The sequence below is a fragment of the Aythya ferina genome, assembly GCF_964211825.1.
Source record: "Aythya ferina genome assembly, chromosome: 5".
In the NCBI taxonomy this organism is placed as follows: Eukaryota; Metazoa; Chordata; class Aves; order Anseriformes; family Anatidae; genus Aythya; species Aythya ferina.
Genome location: NC_140301.1, coordinates 58,272,446 through 58,298,886, shown reverse-complemented (window position 1 = coordinate 58,298,886; position 26,441 = coordinate 58,272,446). Strand labels below are relative to the sequence as shown.

General features: G+C 40.4%; 1 protein-coding gene across 4 annotated transcripts in view; it reads right to left on the bottom strand.

Moving 5' to 3' along the window:
- PPP2R5E (protein phosphatase 2 regulatory subunit B'epsilon) overlaps positions 1-26,441 on the bottom strand; it is a 74,755-nt gene that overhangs the window by 47,654 nt on the left and 660 nt on the right. For 2 of the 4 annotated variants that reach the window (XM_084521709.1, XM_084521708.1), the window contains exon 2: positions 23,967-24,130. In XM_084521709.1, coding sequence (XP_084377835.1) covers positions 23,967-24,123 — 157 coding nt within the window. In that variant the 5' untranslated portion in view covers positions 24,124-24,130. Of the gene's footprint in view, positions 1-4,535; positions 4,676-23,966; positions 24,131-26,441 lie in introns of those variants that run through there. The other 2 variants (XM_084521707.1, XM_084521711.1) reach the window with 2 other exon arrangements.

Sequence of the window (26,441 nt, the reverse complement as noted above, 5' to 3'; positions counted from 1 at the left end):
ACAACCATCAGATGTCCTGTACATCAGCTGTGAAAACCAAAAGCAGAGCTTTTCAGCAGATTAGTAATCCCGGATTCAGTTAAATACTGGCAGGATTAATGCTCTTCCCGAGGACAAAAGAAAGATCCTGTTCCAGCCCATAAAGACTGCACAGGCTGCCAAGAGCAAGGGGAAGGGCCTTCAGCTGTGGATCATTAAGAAACAGCCATAAAAAAAATGGGATGTTTTGGAGAACACAGCATCCGGCAAAACGGTGGAGTACTTTTTCCATGTGGACCCAAGAGAACTTGAAATCATTTATTCTGCAAATGAGAAGCTGCATGTTTCTGTGATGGTTTGTTTTGCTGTGTCGCTGAGAAAGGAGCTGCTTCTGCTTGAAATGAAGGCAAGAAGGATGGGCTTTGAATTTGGTACAGCCAAAAAGAACTAACTCGGACAGCAGACAGCAATCCTTCCCCTGGAAGCCACCAACACTGTTAATCCTGCATGTCCTACTGCCCGTTTCCATATTAGATTTAAAAAACAAACAAAAAGTGTTCTATATGGTTGTGTTCAGCCCTGGTACAGACTGAGGTATAGGTAATAAGGCAAAGAAAAACTCCAATTAATTGTATTATAGAAAAGATCCATTGCCTTTTTTCTTTTTTAATTGGCTTCAAATATACAGGGCCTCACAGGCAACAAGTCCTGGCTTCCCATGACAGCACCTGAGGGGCTCTCACTGTCTGAGCAGCACAAGGGGTGAGCTGAGGGACAGCAAGCCCCTGTCAGACCAGCAGAGCCCACCAAGCAACCTGGTTCTGAGTACCCAGCTAAAGAGTGCCCCTTCTCGCTCTTTCTCCAGCTCCCAAACCTCATGCCTGGTGATCCAAAATTCTGGAAAAACATTGGGGGGCTACTACGTGTGGAAATAGCTGGGACAGGACAGGACATGGCTATTCCCAGTTGTGCACTTACATTCTTCAAGGGTGTATGGGTACAACCAAAGCACTTTTTGCACAGACCCAGGCCTGACAGCTGTTTGTTGTGTTAATACACACCTGAGCTCCGAGGCAGGTGTGGCAGTCTTGAAGCTACAACAATATGTGAGCAACCAGGAGATTCTGGGGCTCACTTGTGGCACTCAGCTCCAGCCTGTCCAAGTCCCCCGGCTGAGCTGAGCCCTGCAGAGGACACTGCTGACTTCATATGGCATACATCCACCCAGCTCCCCTCCTGGCTTGGACCCAAAGGTGCCCGTGAGGCTTTTCTGATGTTTCAGGGTCATTTCCTGCACTCATCTGGACCTGCCTACCAGAGCTGGATGAGCTCTCCGAGTTATTTTCCTCACTTGGACAAGAAGCCCCCAGTTTGTCCTCTCTTCCTGCACAAGGCCCTCCCTGGAGAACGGCTGGACACGCAGCTTGCCTCGTTCTACTGTGAAGCAAAGATAAGGATACAGCAAGGCGGGAGAACTGCAAAAAAGCTGCTTGTGCAATGAGGAGGAAAACGGCAGGTTCTTCTGCTTTGGGTGCTACTCTCTCTTCCCTCTACGAGATAATCCCTCCTCCAGGCAGCAGCACCACCTTAGGGCACTCACGCTGCAAGCATTTATTTACCTGTGGCCCTCCCTTCAGTATCTCAGGTCACCCAAAAAAAATCCTTTAGAATTAAATCAGCTTGTAGACAGGTGCAAATTTACGCATCAGTATTTTTGACCAGAGCACTTGTAAGGCAAAAAATCCTATTATTATGAAATACGGTACTCCACCCTCGTCAGGAATAAAAATTTTATCATTTCTCCACATGCTCACCATCACCAAGTAGCAGCACGCTAAGTACTCCTTGAATTTTTATTTTTTACTTCTCAACGTTAGGAAGCCCTCCCAGCTAAAGAAGTTGAGGAGAAAGCGGTTTAAGATATTAGAGCGAGTTCAGATACGGGAAACAGCGCGCCTGGAGCAGCGTTTCCTCCTCTCTCCCGCAGAATAAATGAGCTCAGGCAGAGCTCTCCCTCCTCCTCTGCGCCCGGTTTCCGGTATTAGGCAGCTCTAATACCTCTGCACCAGCTATAACCCTGGCCTTTTTATACAACAGGTCCTTCCAGTTCCTCTTTACTTCCTCATTCTGTGAATGAGCAACGTCTTCTGCTCGGTTTTCCCCCTCCTGTGACCATCCTACCGTTTCTTGTGACTACCCAATGTGCTGCCATTCACCCTTCACAAAGGTGAGGGGTGGGTGGGAGATAAGCACCACAGCTCATCTGATGTTTCTCAACTTCCTGAACCTTAAAAAAAATAAACAAAACTTATTTTCTTAAAATATGTAACTAAATTACTACCAGTTGTAAGAATTTCAGAACTATTTGCGAATGATAATAAACAATAAAACAAAACTGATGATGGGAACAAGTGTTTAAATTGTGATAATTTCAACTGCTAGCATTTTCTGGATGTCCAAGGGGTAGAACACACAGGCTAGAAGGAAGCTTACAAAATTCCTGCCAGACTGGTATTTGAAAATTAAGCTTCTTGCACTATGGGCTCTTTATTATCCATACTGAACAATGACAGTGCCCTTTCCTAAGCCAAACAGAAACAGTATTTTTTTCCTATGGAAATATTCAGAACACATGACTGGTAAGAAATCTTCTGGATTTCTAAATTTCACATAAAAGTTTGGAATTCTACCTTGGCCTTACAAGTCAATTTTGCCTTCATTCTGCACATAATTTTCTACCTCCGACTGGATCCAACAGGAGGAAAATTAACCGAAGCACTCGCACGTTCAATGACAACTTCAAAAGTAGTCTTAATTTCAGCAAAGATTTTCAAAAAATAAAATACATGCGATCTCTTTTGAATTAAAAACCAAATACAGTCCCTGTTAACATCCTTGAACACAGATCAGCCACTTAATACGTGAGCTAGAGTAACACTGACACTCATCCTCCTTTACTTGCCTGTCTTATACATTTTTAACCCTATTCAGCAATCCTTAATTGGACAAAATGCTAATATAATCAAATTATATTTGTTCCTGAGTAGCACAAGATCTGGTCCTGATTCGGAAGTTTTGGAAGAACTGTTGTAACACGGGGACTGATCCCACTTTCCTTCACACGCCAGAGGAATCCAGAATACAGGATCTGGTGCTAAATTGATCTAACTTCCACTCACTTTCTCATTAAAACCATCGCACATCTGTAAATATAATTAATCACTTAAAAAAAAAAAAAGGATCAGCTTTCCTCTGAGTCCACTGCTTTGCTACACCATTCATAAAGAGAATGTTTTTAAATGATATCAATAAAAGTCTGATAAAGAAAGACATAGCAAGTTATAAAGCAAATCAAAAAGGCCTCCTACTCCAAACTTAGGAGAACCTACGCCATAAACAACATAGAAAGAGCAAGCAGTTAAAAAAAAAAAAAAAAAAACTTGCCCTTTTATTATGCCTCATTTCACAGTGAATACTCACAACGTCGCAGAAAATCCATTTTGAAGCAGATAAGCAACCACAGCAGTAATTACAAACACCTTATCTTTCCATTCCTCTTCAGCTTGAAGAGCCTTACCTTCATGCCATCCCCGGGTGGAATACTGCTCCTTTCCATTAACACGGCACCGCCAACATCCCTCCTCTTCACTCGAGTGCTGGCTGAAGTTTAGAAGTCCAAGACCAGCCTATGGTTTAATTCACTAGTCTAACTACTGAATTATATTCATAACTGGCTGGTGATTAACACCAAACAACCCGAGGCTCAAACAAACAGCACAGCAAATCACTCTTTTCAAACAACCAGTCGTCGAGGTCAAAACATGCATGCTTTTAAGTCACACTGCAATCAACTTCCTCCCCACCCATTCTATTATTTGGTATTCATGCATCCACAAGAGCATGGAAACCACTTCACAAAAAAATCAGGGCTATCTTGGAAGAACCTACAGTGCTTAAAGAGGAAACGCCATTTAAAAGCCAAGGAGAAGGAAAAAGGATTTTGAATAAATAAAACTTATTTCCCATTTGGTTTTTAGATGCTTCCTTTTATCCTGTCATCATTTTACCTGTTACAGGCCACCCCCCAAGTGCACCCACAGTCAGTATCAAGCCAAGGATTTGCTTTCTACACACACACACACAAAAAAAACAACTGATGTCCAGAGCAAGACAGCATGGCTCTGAATCACAATCACGAGGTTCAGTGCTAGCATCTAGGAAAATGTTAGTTTTAAATTTTAAAATTGAAGCTGTTAACACAAAACTAAGGAAAACACACAAAACACTTTTTTTTTTTTTCTCTATTTTATGTGTGCTCAAACTCATGCTACAGCCCCCCATTACGTTTCAAATACACGTCAATTTCCAGGCAATTGTTTGCTTATAAATCAAATATTTTTAGTAAGAGGTCAGCAATGTCCTTCTAATACTACTTCTGAAAGCAGAGCAGTCTTTAAGACTTGAAGAGCACGAAGTTTTGCGTGGCAGAAGTTTAAAGCAACCCTGCTGACACATGCTTCTGAGCCTGCCAGAGCTCTTGGTTTCTGCTTACCCACCCTGGATCTTTAAAGCAGCTGTGACGCAAGAGAGGTGGCCATGGTCCTGCCGAGGAGGCTGCTCCCGGCACGCTGCCTGTTTGCTGTCCCCAACTTCACTCGGGTTTTAGCAGGTAAACAGAGGCCAGTCACAGTCCTTTCATTATCTGCATAATCCCAGCCCGAGTGATTGCTGCACTGTCACACCAGTGCCCGAGTGAGCTTTCGGTCCTGAATTATGTCCACACACAACACGAACGGGGGAGTGCCAAACAAGATGATTAAGCAGCAAAATATGACAAGGCATGAGTTATATTATTAGTATTCCTATCTATCATTAGCCGCAGAAATGAGGGTTTTGTACAGCCAATAGCAACTATGCATAAATAAAGCTCCCACACTCTGACACGCTTTCAAAATAAGAGCAACTATTTATTTTGAGTAATTCTTTTTTTCGGCTGCTTTGACACCGAACTGTAGTTCGGCATTTTACAAATTACTTCCTTTTTCACGCTCTACCTTGGAACAACTCGGAAGAAAACTCTTCTTTTAAGAAGGCAGCCTTAAATTACAATCCTTTATTTTCAGAGAACAAGAGCGTAGTCATTTTTCAACAAGGTGTGCCAAGTGGCTTTCATTTCAGCAATTCACTGCTTGTATTTAAGTACATATTGAACCTGCACAAACTTTGTGTTCTTCGGCACGGAATGTTTCATTTCTTGAACCTCACAAAATGACTAAAGCAAAAAAGCAAGTTTTAAGTTTTTATACACACAGCCACAATTTATTTATTTATTTATTTATTTTAAATCTCCTCAGCAGCATCTCTGAGGTTTCACACTCATTCCCTTTCATCTTTAGTGATCTGCTTGATTCATTTTAAGAGAGTTGCTTGGAAATGAGAAGGCAAAAGCCAAGAATGGTAAAAATTAGTGCAAGGACTTGTAACACACTGCAATAAATTATTACTCATTACACCATGGAATTAGTCGTAGAACATGATACTGAAAGGCACTGACAATCTGTCCTCACAGATGAACTTTTGGGCTCTGTGCAATATCAATTCACAGTTCTGGTAGAAATTGTTTGATATTCCCTAAGATTTTGAGCCAAAGAAGGGAATAACACGTTGAAAATGAGCCTGACAGATGCATGTGGTAGCAGTGCTCTAAACAGAAAGACAGGAGAGAGGGCATATAAAGTTAGTTGTACTAAAGGCAGGCAGAAGGAAGCGAGAAAACAGAAGAGCTTAGGTGGGATCACAGTTTCAAATTATTTTAAAACTCCAGCAACACTGCTATTGAACGTGGCGAGGCTTGCCAGAACGTGCTTAATGAGAATAAATGCATCTGATGAAACAAAATGAATTATGGTTTTCAGTAAAAACACTAACACAGCATGCTACTCCTAAGGATTCTGCATAATGAAATAATGATTTAAAACGGTGAATTAAAAACCAAGATAATTAAAAGTTTTATTGCTAAAAAAAAAAATAGCTGATTGAGCGTGAAGTCCCTTCCTTCTGCAGGTGAGGCAACGCAGCAACAGCACTCCGTTCTGGATTATACCTGCCTTTCACTGGGCTGCATCATTTCTTCTAACCAAGGCTTTTGAAAAGTGTTGGTGACAGTCTGATGTTTGAAGAGAAAAAAACAAAATGAATCCTATCAGACTTGTTTCCTTTTAAATAAGATTAGAGCAATCTTCCAGTTACTTAGCTGTAATAAAAGCAGCCAATCTGAGAGAGTTTGCATAATGTCATACTTAATTTTTGTTTCTTGTTTTTCTCAAACCAAACAAGAATAATGCTTCTAAAGAAAGTCATTTTTATGCTGTATTACTCACAAGATACTAATTTGAAAGCGCACTGAGAAATAAAAAGATTCTGATTAAAATCCTCCATTAATTTTCGATGCCCAATTTGAGACATCCGGATTTTTCTGCATGTTTATGTGGCACCGTGTAGTAGTCAGGACCAGTTCCCACCAAGCTCCTTCACGTTTTGAGTCATCATCCATTCTGTAAGCCACGACCTGGTGGCTCAGGCTAAGCAGCAAAAAGGGCAAACAGTTTTTGAACAGCTAGCAGAGCGTCACCCAAGGTGCACAGAGCTGAGGAAACAACAAAGTGCAATTCCTCCAAGGAAATACCCAACCATTCTAGTCACGAAAGCCTCACTTTTTCTTCCCAAATCCCTTAGGGCCTTTCTGACAAACCTCCACAGCTCCTGAAATGGATAAGGCTGGGATTTTATGCAGATTTTAAAAACTGAAAGCTGCAAGGGGCTACCAGAAGGCACCACCTAACGCAAGTGAACCTGTCTGTAAGATCCACAGTGAAGCAACCCCCCTGAATTAAGTCCTGTAACTTGTGTTTGACTACACCATAACTTTCAGGAAAGTCCTGACTCTTGATTTGGAAGCACGCAACACAGAACCCAACATCATTTTAAGAAGTTCCTGCCAGCACATATTTGTCCTCACGATGCACGCCTCATTTCTGACTTTAGCCAACAGCATTAGTCCTCACATCTGACCAGGATCTTCTCCCCACATTATTATAACCATATCGCCTCTCAACCTCTGGGTAAACAATACAAAGACTTTCCTTCCCCCAAACGTACTGGATAAGACATTTGCTGTTTCTTCAGTCGTTTAATGGGTCTCTCTCGCTGTGATTCTCCCGTAGCTTCTCCAAGCATGCCATCTCCCAACACCATGCTACCTCCTAGCATTGATCTCCCCAATGCCACGCAGAGGTAACATCGACGCCTTTCTCACATCTAAGGGCCAACAAACCGCGCTTGTTTGCCCTGCGAGGATGACACACACACACACACGTTAGTTAATAACAGATGCTAAATGCTTCATCATGCTTAATGATGATAGCCCTATCTAGCTGTTACGCACAAAGTTTCCACCGCCTCACAACACTGACAAATTCGGGCTGGTATTTACGGGCAAGGCAAAAGTCTCAGCCAGGGCACAAAAACCACGGCAGGCAAATGGCAAGGAGCCTGTAGGTAGGTTCTAAAAGTAAGCATTTAGTATGGACACAAGTGCATTTTTTTCCTATCTACTCCTTCAGAAATAGTCCCTTTAGAAATTGTACAAGAAAAACCTACTTGTGTGCAGAAATTTTAACCACAATAGTTGCTGTATGCCACCACAGTAAATGAATGAAAAGGGATGTTCATGGAGCTTGAAAACCCCTTTCCATCACAAGCAGGAGCAGCAGCCCAGATAAATGCACATGGGTAAAACTCTTGCCTTGTCTTTGTCTCATTTCAGAGAAGTATTTCTTTCAGACAATTTTGCAGAAATCTGCCAGGTTTCAGTGAAGTTTGCCCGCAATGAAACCACCATTTCTGCGATAATTAAGCTATGGAAAACTGCATTTTCCATTTAGATTCAACCAAGAGATTTTTGTTCATCTGAGCATTGTTTTGTGGCTCTATGTGAGGAATGGCGGGGACATACCAAGAAGCGTTTTCTTCCAGTTTCTATAACACACGCTAAAAGCTTTAGGCACACAATATTAGACATATTCCAAAGGCACAAAGCATTAATCATCTCTTTTGACTTTCTGCAGGGTAAGCATCAAATGCCTTCTACTGGAAACATACTCACACGTGTGCCAACCTAGGTTGCAAAGCATAAATATCTCCATTAACGTTATCTGCCTAATGACCCTGCCCAGAGATCCTGTAATCAGCTCTACCCATGGAACAGATCATACAGGGAACTGCACTTAGAAATTAATTAGAAGTTCACACTTTCCTAAATTACCTACTGTGGTCCTGAGCAATGGCTTCCGCGGGCCTTTCCTCTACGTTCAGGCATGCGGCACAACAGCTTCGCAGAACTTCTTCGTTTCCCCTCTCCACCCACCGAGAGGAAAAACAAACCAAACGTGCTGGGGTGGCACATTGCAGGCGTCCCACACAGCGCTCCCAGGGCAGAAATGACAGAGCTAAGGAGCGCTTACGCTCCAGCTCAGCGCCAAGGTGAGAAACCAGGGCAGCTCCCAGGACCATCGTGGTCCAAACCAGGTGAAGCAAGCTCCCCCTCTTGGGCAGCACAGCTCACAAGCAGAAGAAATTCAGCGGTCCCACCACCCTGCTTCTGTGCTCTCAGAGGTGGCAGTGCAAACAAACCCCTTCGGTACATTTTTACAGTGTTCCACCTTAGAAAAGCATTAATATCAGCAGATACACCGAGCTTTCTGAAAACTTCAGAAGACAACACCAGGCAGCTTTAAGCTTAACTTACATAATCAAACCCCGTTTGAAAATGAAAGCCAGGATGTTGCATAAGCCAAGACAAAAAACTGTAAGACAGGTGGGAAGATGAAGGACTGGCTTGCCCCCCTCCCAATCAATTCTGGCAAAATATTTGCAGCTGAATTCTATTTTTTATTATTATTCAACACGATCAGCAAATAAAATCCAAAACAATACATTTTTAAACCCAAACTCCTGTATCTGTCATATTTTTCCCAGCATCTCTTCCAGCCATCACATGTTTTTTAAGCAAACCTAAACAGCTGCTTAATATTTTCAAGTAGTTTTGGTCCAGGTAGCATCTGCCAACCTCTTAGCTACATTTAGTATCCTCCCACAGCCGAAGCCTAACAGACTTCTCTATTGAGACTTAAATCAGCAGTCTCTTTGTCTCCATGCAACTGCTCTTTTACTGCAAATGGTATGGCAGTGCAGAAAGCACGGTATAAATTTAAGCAGAGGAGCTAATGCCCTGGTAGACAATCTCTAGCTGTCTAAAAGGAAAAATGCAAATTCCCACTTATTTCACTGCAAAAATTAAAATGAGATTCTGTTCGAAGCGGCAGTCAGTCCTGCAGGCCCTCCCTCCCCGTAACCACAGGGCACGGCATCACAGAAGGGCAGGAACTGATTTTTAGGTGTTGAGATTCGCACGCTACTGGTGCTGCTGGCCCTCCCTCCCATCCTGCCAGGGAATGGAAGCAGCAAGCAGGGACCATGCTGCTCTACGTAGCATCTTTTTTTTCCCTATAAAGGAAATCTCTACTCACAAAAACAAGCTTCAGTGCAATTTGAACCTCCTCACAGGGTTCTCAGAAGTTTTGTAAATGTGTGATTCCAAAACTCCACACTAACATTTTTCTCCTGTTCGATGTTTTGAGAGTGTGGGGTTCTCAGTGCTATGCATGTTCCTAGACACTTGTAAGAACAACAAACATTAGGATTGCAGTGCCAGGTTTCCTTAACATCTCTGATCTTATTCTACAATGTGAAACCAGGAACATTCATGTCTAACATCAACCACGTTTAACAAAAATCAGAAGTACTGGTGGTGTTTGCAGCCAGGCCTGCTCTGGGGTGTGGCTTCATAACAAATATTTGTGCTGCACAGGTTTGTCATTTAACAAGATCACTGCACAACCCTCTCAAACCCAAAAACCTCGTAACATCAGATTATTTGTCACTAAACAAAATGAGAAATCCATCATCCCCTGCCAAGTGGTACCTAATACCTTAGGATTAGACAAACATAGAAACCTGACCTTTGACAACTTATTTAACAATTTTCAATTGCTGTCAATTACCAAAACATACAAAAGCAAAAGCAACACTTGGAAAAGAAAAAAACAAACATCTATATTTACACCTAACACTTGTGGAACTCAACATGCATCTAATAAAGTACTCTACCTGAAATATACATAGAAAAAAAGTTGAAATTTATGTATAAAAACAGTTATTTTAAATAAATCTTCGTTGGGATTTAAATAAATCTTTTGAAATGCTGGTAGCTGGTTGTTTATGCCTGGTCTTCCCTTATAATCCTCCTGGAAAAAGGACACAGTTTACCAAGTCCATCAAAACAGACACCCCTAACAGCACCAGTAATTTTGTTTAAAGGTCACATTTTACCAATATGTAGGTTACAAACAATTTATTTTTAAAAAGTTTTTCTCCTGCATACATACAACTATGTTTATTCCAGGGAATGGATTCACTCAATCTCAAGCAGTCAATGCAAAAAAAGTTTTCTACCCTAGCCATGCACAGAAAAGTAAATATCTTTAAGTTGAATTCAATTTCACGCAATAACCATAAAGAGTCAAAATAAAACAAATCAATTCCTTTCCCTTAACACTGCAGGAGACGTTTCAGATTAGCCCAGTGGTAAATTTCATCTTCAATTGTATCATAGTCCCTGATATGAACTAACATAAAACTTTTGTTATTATTTGTTCATTCTATAGGAATGAAAATACCACTATTTAATTTTCTTAACTAGTCATTTCTTCTCTGTGGCATCTGTCAAAGTCTATCAATACTGACTTCAGAAACAGAATTTGTCTTTCTAAGTTTTATACCCTCAAATTCTATCATACAATATTCTTCCTTATCCCAAAGCTACAGTTCTGTAAGAGATACAGTAGATTAAAGACATATTGAGGATTATAGATTATGCAGTTAGAACAAACAGAGGCAAGTATTTCAAGCAGCTGACCCTACAGAAAGGAATCACATTCTGTTCTCGAGATGATATATAAAAATAGAAGGCACATTCCGCTAGGAAAATATTTACTTAATAATTTATCATTTAAGAACTACTACTGTACAAATTAAAGTGCAAAGACAGCAGATTGAAATCAATGTGTAGATATATATGCAGTGGTAATACAGCTCCAATTTTGATTGTGATTAGACTTACAGATTTTGTTCTATTCTAGCACAAGAAATAGAAAAATCACACTTCTCTTTATCTCAAAGCCCTATGCTTGAAACTGATTCCAACTCTGGGGGGACAGGAGAGACAGAGAAACTCAGTACTGCCGAAAAGTCTGGAAGTAAAAAGAGAAAATTCTCAAGGTATCCAACTGAAAAGCAATGCCAGTGAGATGTAAGAATCAATTTAGTCCAGACATTAATAACTTCCTTAATGATCTATATGACTAAAATAGCATACAGACAACATCTTCTGAGGATATTGAACAGGGAACACTGAATAGTGGTAAGGTCAGAAATAATATAAAGGAACCTAAGCAAATTCCTTACATGGCCAGAAAATAAAGTGAAATTCAGTTTGGAAAAACACCAACTAATACGTCTGGGAAAAATAATCCCAAATATAGATACCCAATAGGCACTAGAGACCTGGGAAACAACAGTGCAAGAAACTGCATTGCTCCTGGTGCTCGAGACATGTAAAAGTACATAGGCAAAAGTATCATTAAGCACTGAATGCTTTACTAAAGAACCCAACTGTAATGGAAAAAAGAAGTCTGGACTTTATTCCGTCCTACATACCACCATAGAACTTTTCAATTAACTGTATTTCAAGTATCAGGGTTTTTAATTCAGAAGCCTAATACATATCCAAAACCAAACATGAGAATACATTCACTTCCAAACTGTTTGCTTTTTATTGACCATGAAGCTTTGGCACACTCCACCACAAGTGAATCAACTCAGATCCAAACAACTTAATTTCTGCTGTGCTGCGATGCTTGTCCATGCTAGGATCGAGTGTGCAGAAACAAATGGAGATCAATGATGTGCTCATGGAAATGAGGTTGCCTCAGAATTGACTCCGAAGAGCACGTCAATCCTACTTTCTGTAAAATCCTTGATTAAAACAGTTTCTGCAATGGGAGTGGCTGTTCCTTACCAAGCAGAAGTAAAAGTAACTCACTGAGAAGTACGCTTCAAAACCTGCTTCCAGCCACTTCTCTTTCTAGATATTATGACGTTCCTTCATCAGGGCACTACCTTGAAAACAAGATTTTTACATTGTTAATGTAAATGAAAGTTTCACTTTCTTATGACCAGCTCAGAAACACCTGCAGAACTCCTAATGTTGATTTGGGTTTCTTGGGGGTTTTCTTTTGTAGAAGGGTTGCTTTGGGATGGGAGTGTCTTCCTCAGGAGTGGTAATGGGATGAATCTGTCCCACTTGTCCCTTAGAGACATCTGAACCAAACCTTAACCTGCAGGTGGCCCTGCTTGCCCCAGCAGCAGGGAGCTCCACACAAGCACGGCTGTTCTCATTCAGGATGTGGTAGGTGGGGGAGAAGGGGACACAGAAAGAAGAGGAAGAGGAACAGACCTGTCCTGAGAACTGGGCCATGTTTCTCCTGCCTTTAACATTCCCTACTGTGAGAAAGAGATGAAATATTGAGATTTTCTAAAGGGACCACTCGTTTTATGAGTGACTTTTTCCTGAAAGATGGCAATTTTAACCTATTATTGGGGGGCATGTGTTTTTTCTTCTTGAATTTAAGGAGGAGTAAGAAATTTCACTTTGTGACCTGGAAGTTCACAGTAATGGGAGGCCGGGGTAAACATAACCTCCAGCATTTTGTTCCTCTCTCCTTCCCTGCCAGGCCTCCTTTTGACTCATCGCGATGAAGTGTCTAGACTTTTTCCAGGAGCCTTTCCACCGCTTCGCTTACGCCTGGCGCACAGCACAGATCCCGCTTGCTCACTGCTCTAATGGTAAGGGACTCGCTGCAGCTCTTTTCACTTGTGGCTAACAAGACAACCTGGCAGCTGATATTCTTAAGTTTACAGCATTGATATTCTTTAGTTTATAGCAACGGACACTTTCTGAGTTTATGGCATCCAAAACACTGATTAAGAGCACCCCCAACACACTGCCTCTTCCTCAGAGTGCATTAAAGCATTAAACCTTCCCACACATGCCTACAGGGTCTGCTACTGCACCTTGCCATCCAGCGTACTGAGACAAATAAACCACTCTTCCATGAGCCAAACCCTGTGTCAGAGCTTTAGGCACAATAGATACCCATTACTGCTCCCAGAAGGACTAATAACCACTTCTCTCCATCAGCCCTGTAACCAATAGGCCCTTTCTGATCCTAGAAACACAAACCAGGGAGGATTTTAATCTTTAATAAAATACCTAAGGTCTAGGTTTGGTCAAAAGCAGATAGAGATTTCTATTTTCTCTCTCTCTGTCTTGCCTTTTCCACCCTTTTTGCACTTTTGAAAGGTGAGAATAAATTTCAACCACTGTAATTTCTTCGCACTGGGGGGTGGAGATTTTGTTTCTTCTAATAATAAACAGGAAAAAAAAATATCAAGAAAGCACACAGAGCGTAAAGGCTGAGGAGAACTACTGCACGAGGAGCAGAAGCCTGCCTCGCAGTGAGGTCTGCTTACTGCAGCAGAGGCAGGACAGCACTGGCACGCTCTTTGCAGGGTGGATCTCTCCCTGGCGGGTCTCGTCTTGCCTCCAGAAGCGCAGACAAACAACCACCGTAACACGCTGACGGAGCTTAAGATGATGAACGGACTTTTTTCCCCCCCTCCCTTTCTAAATACAGCTGATTTTATTATATGGAGATTTTCAATGAGCTCTGCAATCCACTCCACCTGGAACGCCTGGTTTCATATGTATGAGTGAGTTTTATCACCCTCTTGTGGAAAAGTAAGTGAATTGTATCTGTCAGAGGTAATGGGAAGAAGAGGAAAGCAGAGTAAAGGAGACAGTGATAGAGAACAAGCAAAGAACAAGGAAAGGAAAGCATGGGGTGGGTGGAATAAAGAGAAATTGAAGTGAATGATGGTAACTAGCGATGCAGGGTTAGGGTATAGGATGGTGAAGCACTGGCAACCCAGAGAGGTTGTGGCTGCCTCATCCCTGGAGGTGCCCAAGGCCAGGCTGGATGGGATTTGGGCAGCCTGGGCTGGCAGGAGGGGTCCCTGCCCATGGCAGGGGGCTGGGACAGGGTGATCTGTAAGGTCCAACCCAAGCTGTTTGACGGTTCTGGATTGTGCCACCTCTACTCTGGTCTGCAAAAGCTATCCCAAAAATGTTCTTTGAAAACACCAAAAGATAACCAGCTGCCAAAGTGACTGTCTTGGTAACATTCACTCTGTTCAAGAAGCATGTCCACTACGCTGGCTTCAAGCACTGCCTCAGCTGCAATCATCGTCTTTTGCACCTTTTCCATCTTTGGATGGAAAAATGTATTCTGTATAAACACACACAGCTAACTGCTCTAAACTGAGTTCAGAAAACACTTGCTAGACCGAATTTCTTTTTTAAAAATAGACTGCATGGAACATCTATGCCCTGCTCTTGGAACTTGACAGTGGAGAGGACACGAGCTAAACTTGTGAAGTAATGAGAGCTCATGCATTCGCATTACATCCTGCTGGTTAACAAAACAGAAAACAATCTAATCACCCTAAAGTCTTGAACCATCCTTTCTTCTGTTTCTGACCATCCCCAATATTAATTACATTTTTTTCAGTAGTCTCCCTTTACAACATAATCCACGTGATGGCACATTCAAAACCTTGAAAGCAAATTTATTGCAACTTGTATATAAAAATTTTAACCTATAAGTTTGGTACAAGCACACACAAGAAAGAAACAAAGAAAGTAAAGATGACGTTAAATAAGATTAATGACACCGGACAAAGGCACAGAAACCCCAAGCAAAAGGCCAGCCCGGAGCAGATAGGTATCACAGGCATGGTGAGAAGTGTTAAGGGATGAAACCACAGACAACAGCCAACACAAAACACAGTTATTTCTTCTTAATAACACTAATCTTTTTCTCATGCTCCTCAAAAAGTTACAGACCCATTAAAAATAATAATGCCAACAGCAGATCTTCTTAACTATAGGATAAAAGAATAGCTAAAGAAATAGTTTTCCCCTCATTACACAATGAAGCATATTTTATACATAGGCACCATTCATAATGGATGGCATAAAACGGGTGCCTATGCAAGCTGCATTTATTTCACTGTTTTAATGAAAGTCTAACAGTTGAGCACTTCTGCAGACAAGATAGAATTTTACCTTACCTTTATTCTTCACAAAGGTGTTAGATTTTTCTTAATAAATGGCTGTATGTGAGTACTTCACCATTATCTGCAACTAGGGGTCAAGTCTGAAAAACGAGTACTTTCGCCACGAGGTACACACAGTTATCTGCATTTATTCATCATCGTGGAGACACCACTGATAATTTATTTTAACTTCTGCAGAACACCCATCAACAAAGGAAGGCTAAGTTTGTGACTGATGTTTTGCAGCAGATACATTTATTTAAATTCCTAAAATCTTCAACTTTTAATGGTCCCAAACCACTGAATTATGCACAAACTTATAGGAACAAACTGCTTGCCTCCACCTCTCTTTTAACTTGCTCAGTAGTGAAGTCCAATGCTAAATTACTGAAAGAAGCTCTCCAGGTCAGGGAACACATGAAGCCACTGTTACAACAGAGCTAGCAATATGTCCAGAGATGTTCAACAGACATTACAGCAATCTGCTCTTCTATCTCTCCTTCTAGGAAGCTACCCAGAAAGGACCCCTTTCTCTTTCTCACTTTCTGACCGTTTAACCAGGTTGATCAACCCAGTTATGTTGTGATCCTTCCCTGCCACGAACTCCTGCAGATGCTCAGGAAGGTGCCAAGCACTTCACGTTCAGAGAAAACTCCCCCAGTTAACCTGACACGTGAATCAGAAAGGGCAAAACGGTGACAAACCTTAATAAATTGTTTAAATGCAAAATAATGATCCTAAGAAAAACATCATGAACTGTTGGCAGTGTTTTGCAATGAAATTATTATATACTTTGTTTTCAAGTAATACAATTTAATGTAACAGTTAATCAGTATAAGACATGCTGTGACTTCAAAAATTAAATTCCTATAGAAAAAATAAACCTCCCATGGGCTGAAAATATGTTTTTACATTGACTACATGTAAGAACATACACATTTTCAAAATTATACACACATCACTATCAATTAGAGAAACCTATTGTTGAAGAACCCTGTAACAAGCCATTATCGTAAATCATTACTACTTCTGAACAGAACTGATTTCCCTATAGCTCGACTTCAAGCCTTTGCTCAAAACAGGCAGTTTTTCAATCAAGTGCAGTGACTAAGCATGCAGAAATATTTTACACTAGTTCTTTGGACAGCTACCATATCTTTTCAAAACACTTGATACAGATCCTCACGCTGCAGCAGCATTTTTCCCCCCAGAAAACCACACACAGAGAAGCCACCAACCCTACGGAGAAGTTCACCCCCGTTTAAGTTCCGCTGATTCAACTGTTCGAGAGGGCATGGGGTAATAAAGCAGATCACTGAGATTATCATGGTTAAAAAAAAAGAAGAAAAAAAAAAATCAAGAAGGGGGAGGCAGAACATATTTAACAATCCGGTTTACACTGTGGCCCCAAAAACACTTGCCTCAGCACAAACGAGAGGCAGCACACTGGGGTGTACTCTTGGCAACTTCTCAAAGGTTTGCAACCAGAATAAAAGCAGCAAAAAAATCACCAAACTGCATCTGCAACAACCACCACCACAGTCAGCGGGGACTCAAACTAAGATAAAACCTTGCTGTGGGCTTCTGAAACAAGACTGCAGCATTTTTCTAACAGATTTTCCTGAAGTTTTTATGAACGAGCACGCATCCATTTGTTGGTATCTCTGAATTAAGCAGTTATCAAGATCACACAGTTCCACAGCTAATCCATAAACACTTAACCCTACCAAAGCTCATTGAGCTCAGCAAGTCCTCTCGACTGTTTCAGCTAAGAACTTCTGCACGACTGAGCCAAAGAAATAGCAGCAGTTTGAATGAGCAAGCTGTAGGTGAAAGGAAGTTACCCTGAACCTAAAAATAGTCGATCGTCCTCCTCCCACTCCCCAGCAAGCACAAATAAAGGCACTCGTTTTTCAGGCAGACACATGCTTCTGATGGACGAGCACGAAGGGACTGCCTCCTTACGACAGAGCTTTACCAAGGAACAGAAGTAGCATCCCATCCCAAGTACTGAATTTTAAAAATAATAAATACATGAGAAAGAAAATAACTCAATACCTAAACTTTGTGTGTGACATTAAATAAACATATAAGTTGTTTATATACACAGATGTGTATTAAACACATTTAATACACATAAGCTCACATTTTTACAAGCACACACATGATTCCAAAGCTATGGAAAACATGCCTTTTTTAACAGTAAAGATCTGTATCTTAATTACTTATCAAGGCAGCACTAAGCTTCAACAATCATGTATGCTGCACAGAACTGACTGCGTGGCTAAACCAGAATTTTTATTTGTCAAAAGTACTTTGGGAAAGGGATATAAAGGAGGTACTTATTACAGAAAGAGTAGGTTCTATTACAGACCCGTAGGGTTACACTTGGACACAGAAAAGAAAACTTGATTATTAAAGAAATAAATAATCCTAGTAAGCATATTATAGAGACATGCAAGAGAAATACAGACTGACAACAAATGCTTCTGATGATGGTTAAGTCTAGACATTCCTGCAAAGAGTTATCAAGATTTTAGACTCAATCTTGTGAATAGTACAGAAATATATCGTATGCAGTAATTGCAAGTCACTTCACTTTAAAAAATAAAATAATAAAAAAGAAAGAGGTGGGAATGATCATCCCTTAACACTTCCAGGAGGTGGACTGAGAAATTCGAAAAGTAAGGCAACTACGCTCAAGGACTGGTAGCAGGCTAAAGGAAAAATCTCCAGACCTAAATAGACTTAAAAACACATAAATAAAGACAACTGAACAACAACAAAGACCATTAGAAAATCAGGGCTAAGCAGAGAGGATTTCTCAACACCTGCAGCTTCACTAACACACTGTTGGAGTAAGAAGTTTTATGTTGGTGGTGTTTGTTTGTTTTATATGGTCTTAACTTCCAAGTCAACATTTGTACAAATGCACATTTTCTACAAATGTAGTTCTACAAAACCGCATTCCAGATGTGGGAGACAACAACAAGCAGCAAAACTTTCAAAAAGACGGAATGTAATTGGTGCGTGGCCCTCTCTAAACACCACTAAACAAATAGATTTCAGAAACAGAAATCTTTAAGACCATTGGAGGAATTATTCTACAAGCACCAGATGTTTACAAAATTAAAGAGGAAGTTAAATATAAATTTAAAAAAAGAACTGCCAAGAGCACAAGAAAAAGTGAAGACTTTAATTATGTATGACAGGAACCCCACGCATTAAGGAAAATAACGGGGATAAATCCTTCTCACTTTTGGGATTAGGGCCCTTTTCTCAAATCTTACACAGAGCTGGCCCATTATGTCCAGATCTATGTCAACCAGAACAAGTGCAAAATTCTTTATAATAGTTGCAGGATTGATGTTTGATTCACCATTGATTATGTGCAGAACTAACCAAGTTCCAGCATTTCTTCCAAACAATAAATGAGGAGTCCTGGGATCTATTACCAATTATGGAAATAAAGCAAAATTTGATTTTGGAAAGGCACAGCCATTATGAACCCACATTCTTGTTTATAAATTAGGAGAAAGTATTTAGTTTAGATATTTTATTCATAGTTGGTTGGCATTTGTAAAGCATTCCAAATTTCACAAATGGAGACCAGCACAGAAATGACAAGCAGCCAAACCCCCATGGAAGTCAACAGAAAATTGAGGCTTTCTTCTTTTACAACTCAGATAATAATAATCATTTCCCATGCGTACAATTCTGAAGGTGGTATTCTAAAAACAAACAGCTTTTTTCAGTCTTAAATCTTATGATAAAGAAGATATTTTTAAAAAATCAAATGTAGCTATGTTTGAAAAAGGTAGTATGCATCTTGCAGTTCTCACTTAAGCAAAAGTCTTCTGGAGTTGATAGGATTTTTGACTGCTTAGGACTGACAGCATTCAACCTACAGATAGGATTCTTACGAAATGCTTATAATAAAAATCTCACCTGTAGGGAAATAACATACTGATCAAAAGCAAACAGCATGTGAAAGATTTTCCCCTTTTGACTATGCAGTGCTCACTTGTTGCCAATACAGCAGTTCTTTAACACCATGGAAACTATCTGATAAATGTATTAGAAGCTCAATAAATTTCATAATATTGAGGTAGCAAAGCAATTGGTATTGTTGACAGAGAACTTCTGTTCTGAGTGCCTGTTTTAATTAAGAAAAATTATCTAAAAATAAAAATTATAGTTTGAGCTGAGGCCTGTTTTCAACAAAAACATGCACTAGTTTAAAAAAAAAAAAAACGAAAGTAACTACACTATATTAGACCATTGGAAAATGTGGAAGAACGATAGGAAGCAAGAGGCATACCCTGAAATTAAAAAAATAGGATAGATCGCTTTAAAATTTGCTAAAAAACAACCTTACTTTTGTACTTGTGTACGGTTTGCTTTACCTTATTCATGTATTTTTGATATGAATGAAGGGGGAATACTGTGAATTACATGCTACTTTTCTGCCCAATTTCTCAAGATGCTCAACATTTCTTCATAAGCCATATGACCTTTTCAGTCATCTGCATGTATGTCTTCATCCCCTGGCCACTCCCCTACTGTTACAGGTACTGGCACATACAGGACTGAACTCAGCTTTTACAGGTAATGCTGAAATCAGTCTGTTTTCACATGTCCAGTATTACCAGACACTTTTTTCCCCCACTAATTGCTTTCCAGCATTGCACTCCTACTGCTCTTCTGCTCAGGACTTCCAAGCAAAAAGATATCTGTACAAAATGAAAGTAAAATCATCTGCCAGTAAGCAACATAAGCAACACCCCTTGCCAGGGCATATACAGTACTACCTTCCACTACAGACCAAGCATGATTTGAGGCACACCACAAACTTGGTTAACAAACTCGGTGTGGATTTGGCTAAGGCACAGAGGTGGATGTAGGCATCCCCAGAACAGGGCTCTTCACCAGCACTGCTCTGCCACAAACCAGCTTCCTAAGGGACCTGCCAGCCCTGATGGCTCTTTAGAAGCAAAGGCAAAACGTGAAACCATAATACAGTGCAAGATACACCAGGCAAGAGCATGCAAACATTTAAATACAAGTGAGACTGAAACATATTTACGAGTTCACACATTGAAAATGCAGGACAACTGCATCACAACTTCCATCAGCACTACTTGTCCCATTCATCTACACTCAAAACAAAGGAGCAAAGGCTGCTTTCAAAATGTTATACTCAACATCAGTCATGTTGTAAAAGGGAATTCCAAATTAGATTGAGTTACAGTGCAATAAATAACAAAATAATTAAATTATCAGAAATGTTAAGTCTTGACTGTAGGAGATCACAGGAGATTTTTGGCTCAGAGCCTTCCGAAGTCTGAACAGAGCCCAAGAGAGCCTCAGAAGGCACCTTGCGTTTTATAAATACATCAAGTGTTTGTTTACATAGTGCTAAACAATACACACACTTCTGCTAATTAAAAAAACAATAGAACACATGCTAACAACTTCATTTCCCTATACTTTCTTTACCTGGAGGAAGCAGCACTGAAAACTCCACTTCTCACTACATTTCCTAAGTAGCAAGTTACCATCCAGACTTGTCCATAACACTGAAACATATTCTGTCTCCTATTTCTCTTTCCTGAAACATTTTTATTGCCAAATGAACAACAACTCTGACTTATCTGTTTTTGCAACACACTCATGTATGTTCACAGAAAGCAGCAGGCTGCATTAAAACACTACCAAAACAAGCCATTTCACTATATATGACTCTGCCCCTGGGGAAAGGAATGAGAGCAGATAAGATGTGACAGATGTGTAGCCACGTCACTTAATACACGACTGGAAGGTGCTCAAATCATTATGGTGACAGGCGCAGCATAAGAACTTGCAAAGAATGGACTAAGCATTTATCTGGTTTGCTGCACACTTGATACTTGTGATCAGAAAAAGATACTGAGGTCCATGCAGATGCTTCTCTGAAAGAAGACAGCCTGCAACTGTCAATATGCAATGTAGTTCTAATAAAAAAAAAAATAGAAGAGCATAGCACGTATAGCTTTGTCTGCAAAACCCCTCCATCACAAATATAAAATACATTTGAGGTTGAATTCAAAGTCTGTCCTCTAAAACTTTCCTGTACTGGAATTCTGAAGAGGTTTGATTCAGCTTGAAACTTAGCCAAAACAAAAAGTTTAAATAAACCTAGCAACTGTAGATCTCTAAACTGATCTCAATTTTTCAGGATCTTAAAAAAAGCAATTTTACTGATAACTCTTCTATTTTGGTTTGGAAGACCCAAATAATAAGGATAAAATTGGAAATCGTATGGTTACTGAATAAAGTAATAGGACTGGTCACTTGTTTGAAGATAAGTGCAATCCCAAAGGCTTTAAAAGATTAGGACTTCCAGGCAATTTTCCAGGAAAAGAATAAAAAAAACGCAGAAGAGTTTTGTTTTCTCACTCCTTGCAGGTTAAATACTCCTAGTTGTCACAAATACCAAGAACACTGATAGGTAGGTCAAGAACATTTCTAAAGAGTAGTGTAGTATTTAACTGCCAGTGTCCTTTCAGGAGGGACCCCAACCCCGCTGTTGTTTCAGATTGTTAGGCCCAAATCCTACAAACTGACCTGTGCAGGTAGATCCCTGTGCTTGCGGGAATCCGCATTAAGTCAGATAGGGAAAACTACCTCACAGGATCAGATTCTTAATTTGAAGCTGGACCACTGTAACTCATTATGACACTAATCATAAATGTCTCAACAACACTCTCTGCGCCCCATCTGTTTTATCTTATTAGAGTTTTATATCTCAATCCATGGGAGTAGCTACAGGAGTCAAATTAAGCACCTGCATATGACCGTGTTCCTGCAAGACCAGGTCCTCAGACAAAGCCAGTGTTTTTCCTATGCTTGAGATCTAGTGCGTTCCCTGAAAAGGGCTACACAGAGTAAAATAATTTTATCTTTGATTTAGTCATTTATACAAATATAAATCTAAATGTTTGCCAGTCATTTATCCATTTAACCAAAGGACAAACTCTATTCACATACTTAAAAATACCAGCTGCTGCATTTCAGAGAAATGATCAAAAGCAACCTGCAGAAGTATAAAAATGAGTTTTCAAATTATTTTAAAGGAACATTTGCTTCTTTATCATACTTTCACTAAACAACCGGAAAATTTTGTCAAAGAATATTCACTGCAGACTACAAAGTCAAACATCCATCAGTACTGGCAGACCCTGGGCTGAAAGATGGCAAAGAGAAGAAGAGTTGTGCTCCAGAGTCACTCCAGGCCTACCCCGCTCTCCTGCTCTCCAAACAGGTCACTGGCAGCCCCAGCACGGCGCAGTTGGATGGACCTTGCTTGTGGCTGAGCATGGCCATCTGGGCATTCTCACACACATCCCACAGAAAGAAGCCCCAAATGTTTCAGTAACAACTTCAGCAGAACAAATCCTACAATCTAAGTCTCATTTAATTTAAAAGACATACATATAAGGGGCATGTGGTTGTTGGGTTTTGCCTGTTTGTTTTCCCTCACCTTCTTTATTCCTATCAAGTAGCATGGCTAAGAACCAAACCAAAGTGCAATTACACATCCAATACATATTTCTGTACACTGATTACCAAATTTGTCAAACAGGTAGAGGACAGGACATGGGAAATCTACATGCCTGCAAAGCAAAAATGGGACAGGTCTCATATTAAACTTATTAATCCTGTTATTTTACAGAATTATCAGCACCAACTGTGCTTAGTTTCATTAGCTGTAATAGGGAACAAAAAAAGGAATAGAAGGGAAAAAAATCTAAAAACCAAGTAGAACATTTAAGAATTCAGTAGAAGGAAACGCATCTGGAAGGTGATTCCCTCTTCCACACAAGCCAGATGCAATTCTCAGAAGTGTTGTCAGCCCCTGTATTTTTTGCTGAAAGTCAGTGACAACTAGGATTTAGGGGAAGCATTCAAGATATTACAGAGATATTGGCATCCTTTTAAGAGCTGTATGATTTTCTTTCCCAAATTAGAGGTTAAATTTGCCAGCAGAAATTCATCTGGAGCGGGGATATGCAGGCTGTCCAAGCAGTAGTGTCTTGCCTAAGACCTGATTGGCAGAATCTTTCCTCTTGAGATGTTGCAGCTCATGGGACCTTTCAATTTCCAAACCCAGCAGAAGCCAGGAGCTGGGAGTTACCTACTCACAAATGCTATCTCCTCGGTAATGCTTTGCTGTAGATCATTCAACATCTGCCTGCGGGCTAGATTTGGCACCAGGGCCACAGGTTGCAGAACAAGGTAAGATCCTAAAAGTCACGCAGTTTCCCTCTGCTCACAAATCAATCTGCCCTCTCCAAAATTATTGCTCATTTAGCTCAACTGCTGAGCAGTCTGTGTGCCTTGAAAATCCAAGTCATGGTACAAGTTAACATTAGCATTTAAAACTTCCACAAGTATCACAAACGATTACCACACCCTCAAGTCACAGATAAAATATTTTGTAGAGCTTAAATACATACATTTCTGGCATGAAACATTCCTCATTACTGGCAAAAATTCCCCGCAATTTCTGGCAATAGAATACTTTGAGTTCAGAAGTCAGCTGTAAAGTAAAATTGTTTTGGTTTTGAATTAAAAAGCATTCTTGATCTTACCTTTCAGCAGAGGCAGGGGAGTTAACTCAATAGGCTTGCCCTGAGACCTAAACTGGGAGGAGCTTTGTGACCTCTTCTGTCTGGCTTTTCTGACGGACTTCCGAGAAAATCCGTCTACTTTATCCACTGATGGAGGAGTAGTTGGTGCTGAGGACATATCCCTACTGAAGGAAAACAAGTATTACAAACATATTCCAAACAAATGAAAAGGGTAAAGATTAATTTAAACTTTCCCAAACCCTCACTCTTTCTTTACCATTCTCCTCCTGACAATTTACCCAGACAGTTTTAGGAACCCGCCAACATACAAGCAAGCCTTATGGAATAACCTTAATGAAATACTGGAATTGTTCTTCTCTCTCCCTTTTTTTATCTGCCTCGCACTTACCAAAAATCCTGCAACAGGAAAAATTCAGACCTAATGATGACATTATTGTGTCACTAGAACTTCATACACCTGTAGACTTAACACAGGATTGAAGCCTTGAACTATATATTGTCTGGGACAAAGTACCTTGAACTCATGCTGTGAGGCACCATGCAAGCTAAATAATGGGTACTTGAAAAGGTACAAACGTCTTTTTTCACAGCAGAGTCATCAAAATGAATAGGATGAAAAAAAAACAGTTTAGTTGCCACAACTCCATATAAGATTTTGCAGCAACATAATAAAGTACAGCAGAAAGTCCTGTTATGCTGCACAACTGCCCTAGCACTGACAAAGTTTACATACTGCTTGTTTACTCTCCATTTTAAAAATTCTCAGTTTCTGTACTGAGTCTCTCAACACGCAGTTACTCCATGTTCTGGCATTTCTGTAATAATAGCAGCATGGTAGCCATAATAGTTCTAAGGGCATAAGCCAGACAAGGTTTGCAGAGAGAGGCAGGGAGCCAAGAGAAGGTTTCTGCAAGCAAAAGTTTGTTTGTTTCCCAACTCTATCAGCTGGTCTAAGAAATAAGCATTGCTTCTGCCTATAAAGCAGGCCTTGGTAATGCTGCTGTAGCTAATTCCATACTCAGAAACACTGAAAAGAAATATTTAAACAGTGAATTCACCCACCCAGCTACTGTATTCACCAATCTTGTGCTGGCTGCTAAAAAGGCCTACCACATCTTGGTGCAATACAGGAGCAATACTCAAGGAAAACAAGAAAGGAGGGATTTTGGCCTACATCCTTCAGGCAGCTCTGTGTACAGTTAACTTCACCAGCACGTGCACCTCTGCTGAAATGAACAGAACTATCCACATCGATAGCACGACAAGCAGCAAGAGCAGTTGTGTTGATTTCAGGAGGGCCACGAGCTCGTGCAAAGTTAAGCATCGACATAAGCACTTGCAGGATCAGGGTCTTAGAGCGTGTCCTTGGAAAGCATTACTCATCCTCAGTGTCTGTTGACTTCAATTACCAAAGTGACTCGGAGCCTGAAAGAAGTTGATTCCCGAAGATCGAGAGCACTTATGAGTACTTTTTTTATTTATTATTAAAATATTTGTTTACTCGTGTGCTTCAGAAATTATTAAATCCATTGAAACAGACATTATTTGGATTTGTCTTTTAGAATAAAACCTTTGGAAAGCAGGATTTACTGCAAGCGTAAACAAGTTCAGAAAGACAAGAACTGTTTAATGCAAAATTATAGATATGTGCACTAAATCTATCAAAAATGGAAGTGCAAGCTCCAGAGCTTCTTGCAGGAAGCATGTGCAGCACCCAGATGCTAAAGTGTGCAGCTGGCATTACAGTAACAAAAAAAACCTTACACCATCTTTTTTATTTTTCCTGAGATATTCTCCACTACCAACTCATACTTCCTAAATATAATATGGTATCGGCAACAAGATCCTGCACCTTAAACCGGCCTTGTTTATCATCTGGGGGGAAAAAAAAATGCCACCATCACCAGGGTATTCAGGGCCCAGCCAAGATTAATAAATAAAAAAAAAGTCAGATAAACTGAAATAGAATAGCCTGTACTTCAGCAGCCCACTTCCAAGATTTCACCAGTCCGCCAAAAAAAACAGGAGCCCGAAGTTACCTGTTACATAAAGCAAACGCTGGGGATACCAGAAAAAAAAAAACATATACGTGGAGCCTGAATTTGCTGGCCTTGTTTCATCTCGTCAAAAAGATTCATCTCCTCATCACGTGCATCACTGAAGTGTAACCGTTTCTGCAGGGATGCCTGCGCCCTCTCGCAGAACGAAATTACCAAAATAATAATAATAATAACAACCACAATAATGGACAGCGACCCGAGCAGATCACTCAAACTGCAGGCTCATTGTGTCAGCGAGCAGCTTTCCTGACACTTCCCTGCTGTAAATTTAGTAACAGTTTCCCTAACCCGCTTGATAAATTATTAAAACCTCATTCGAATTCAACCAGGCTACATCCTAGCAGCCTTACAGTAAACACTGAGCTCTTTTTTTTTTTCCCCTCATCCCTCCAAACGAGCCCTCGCTCCCCTCAGC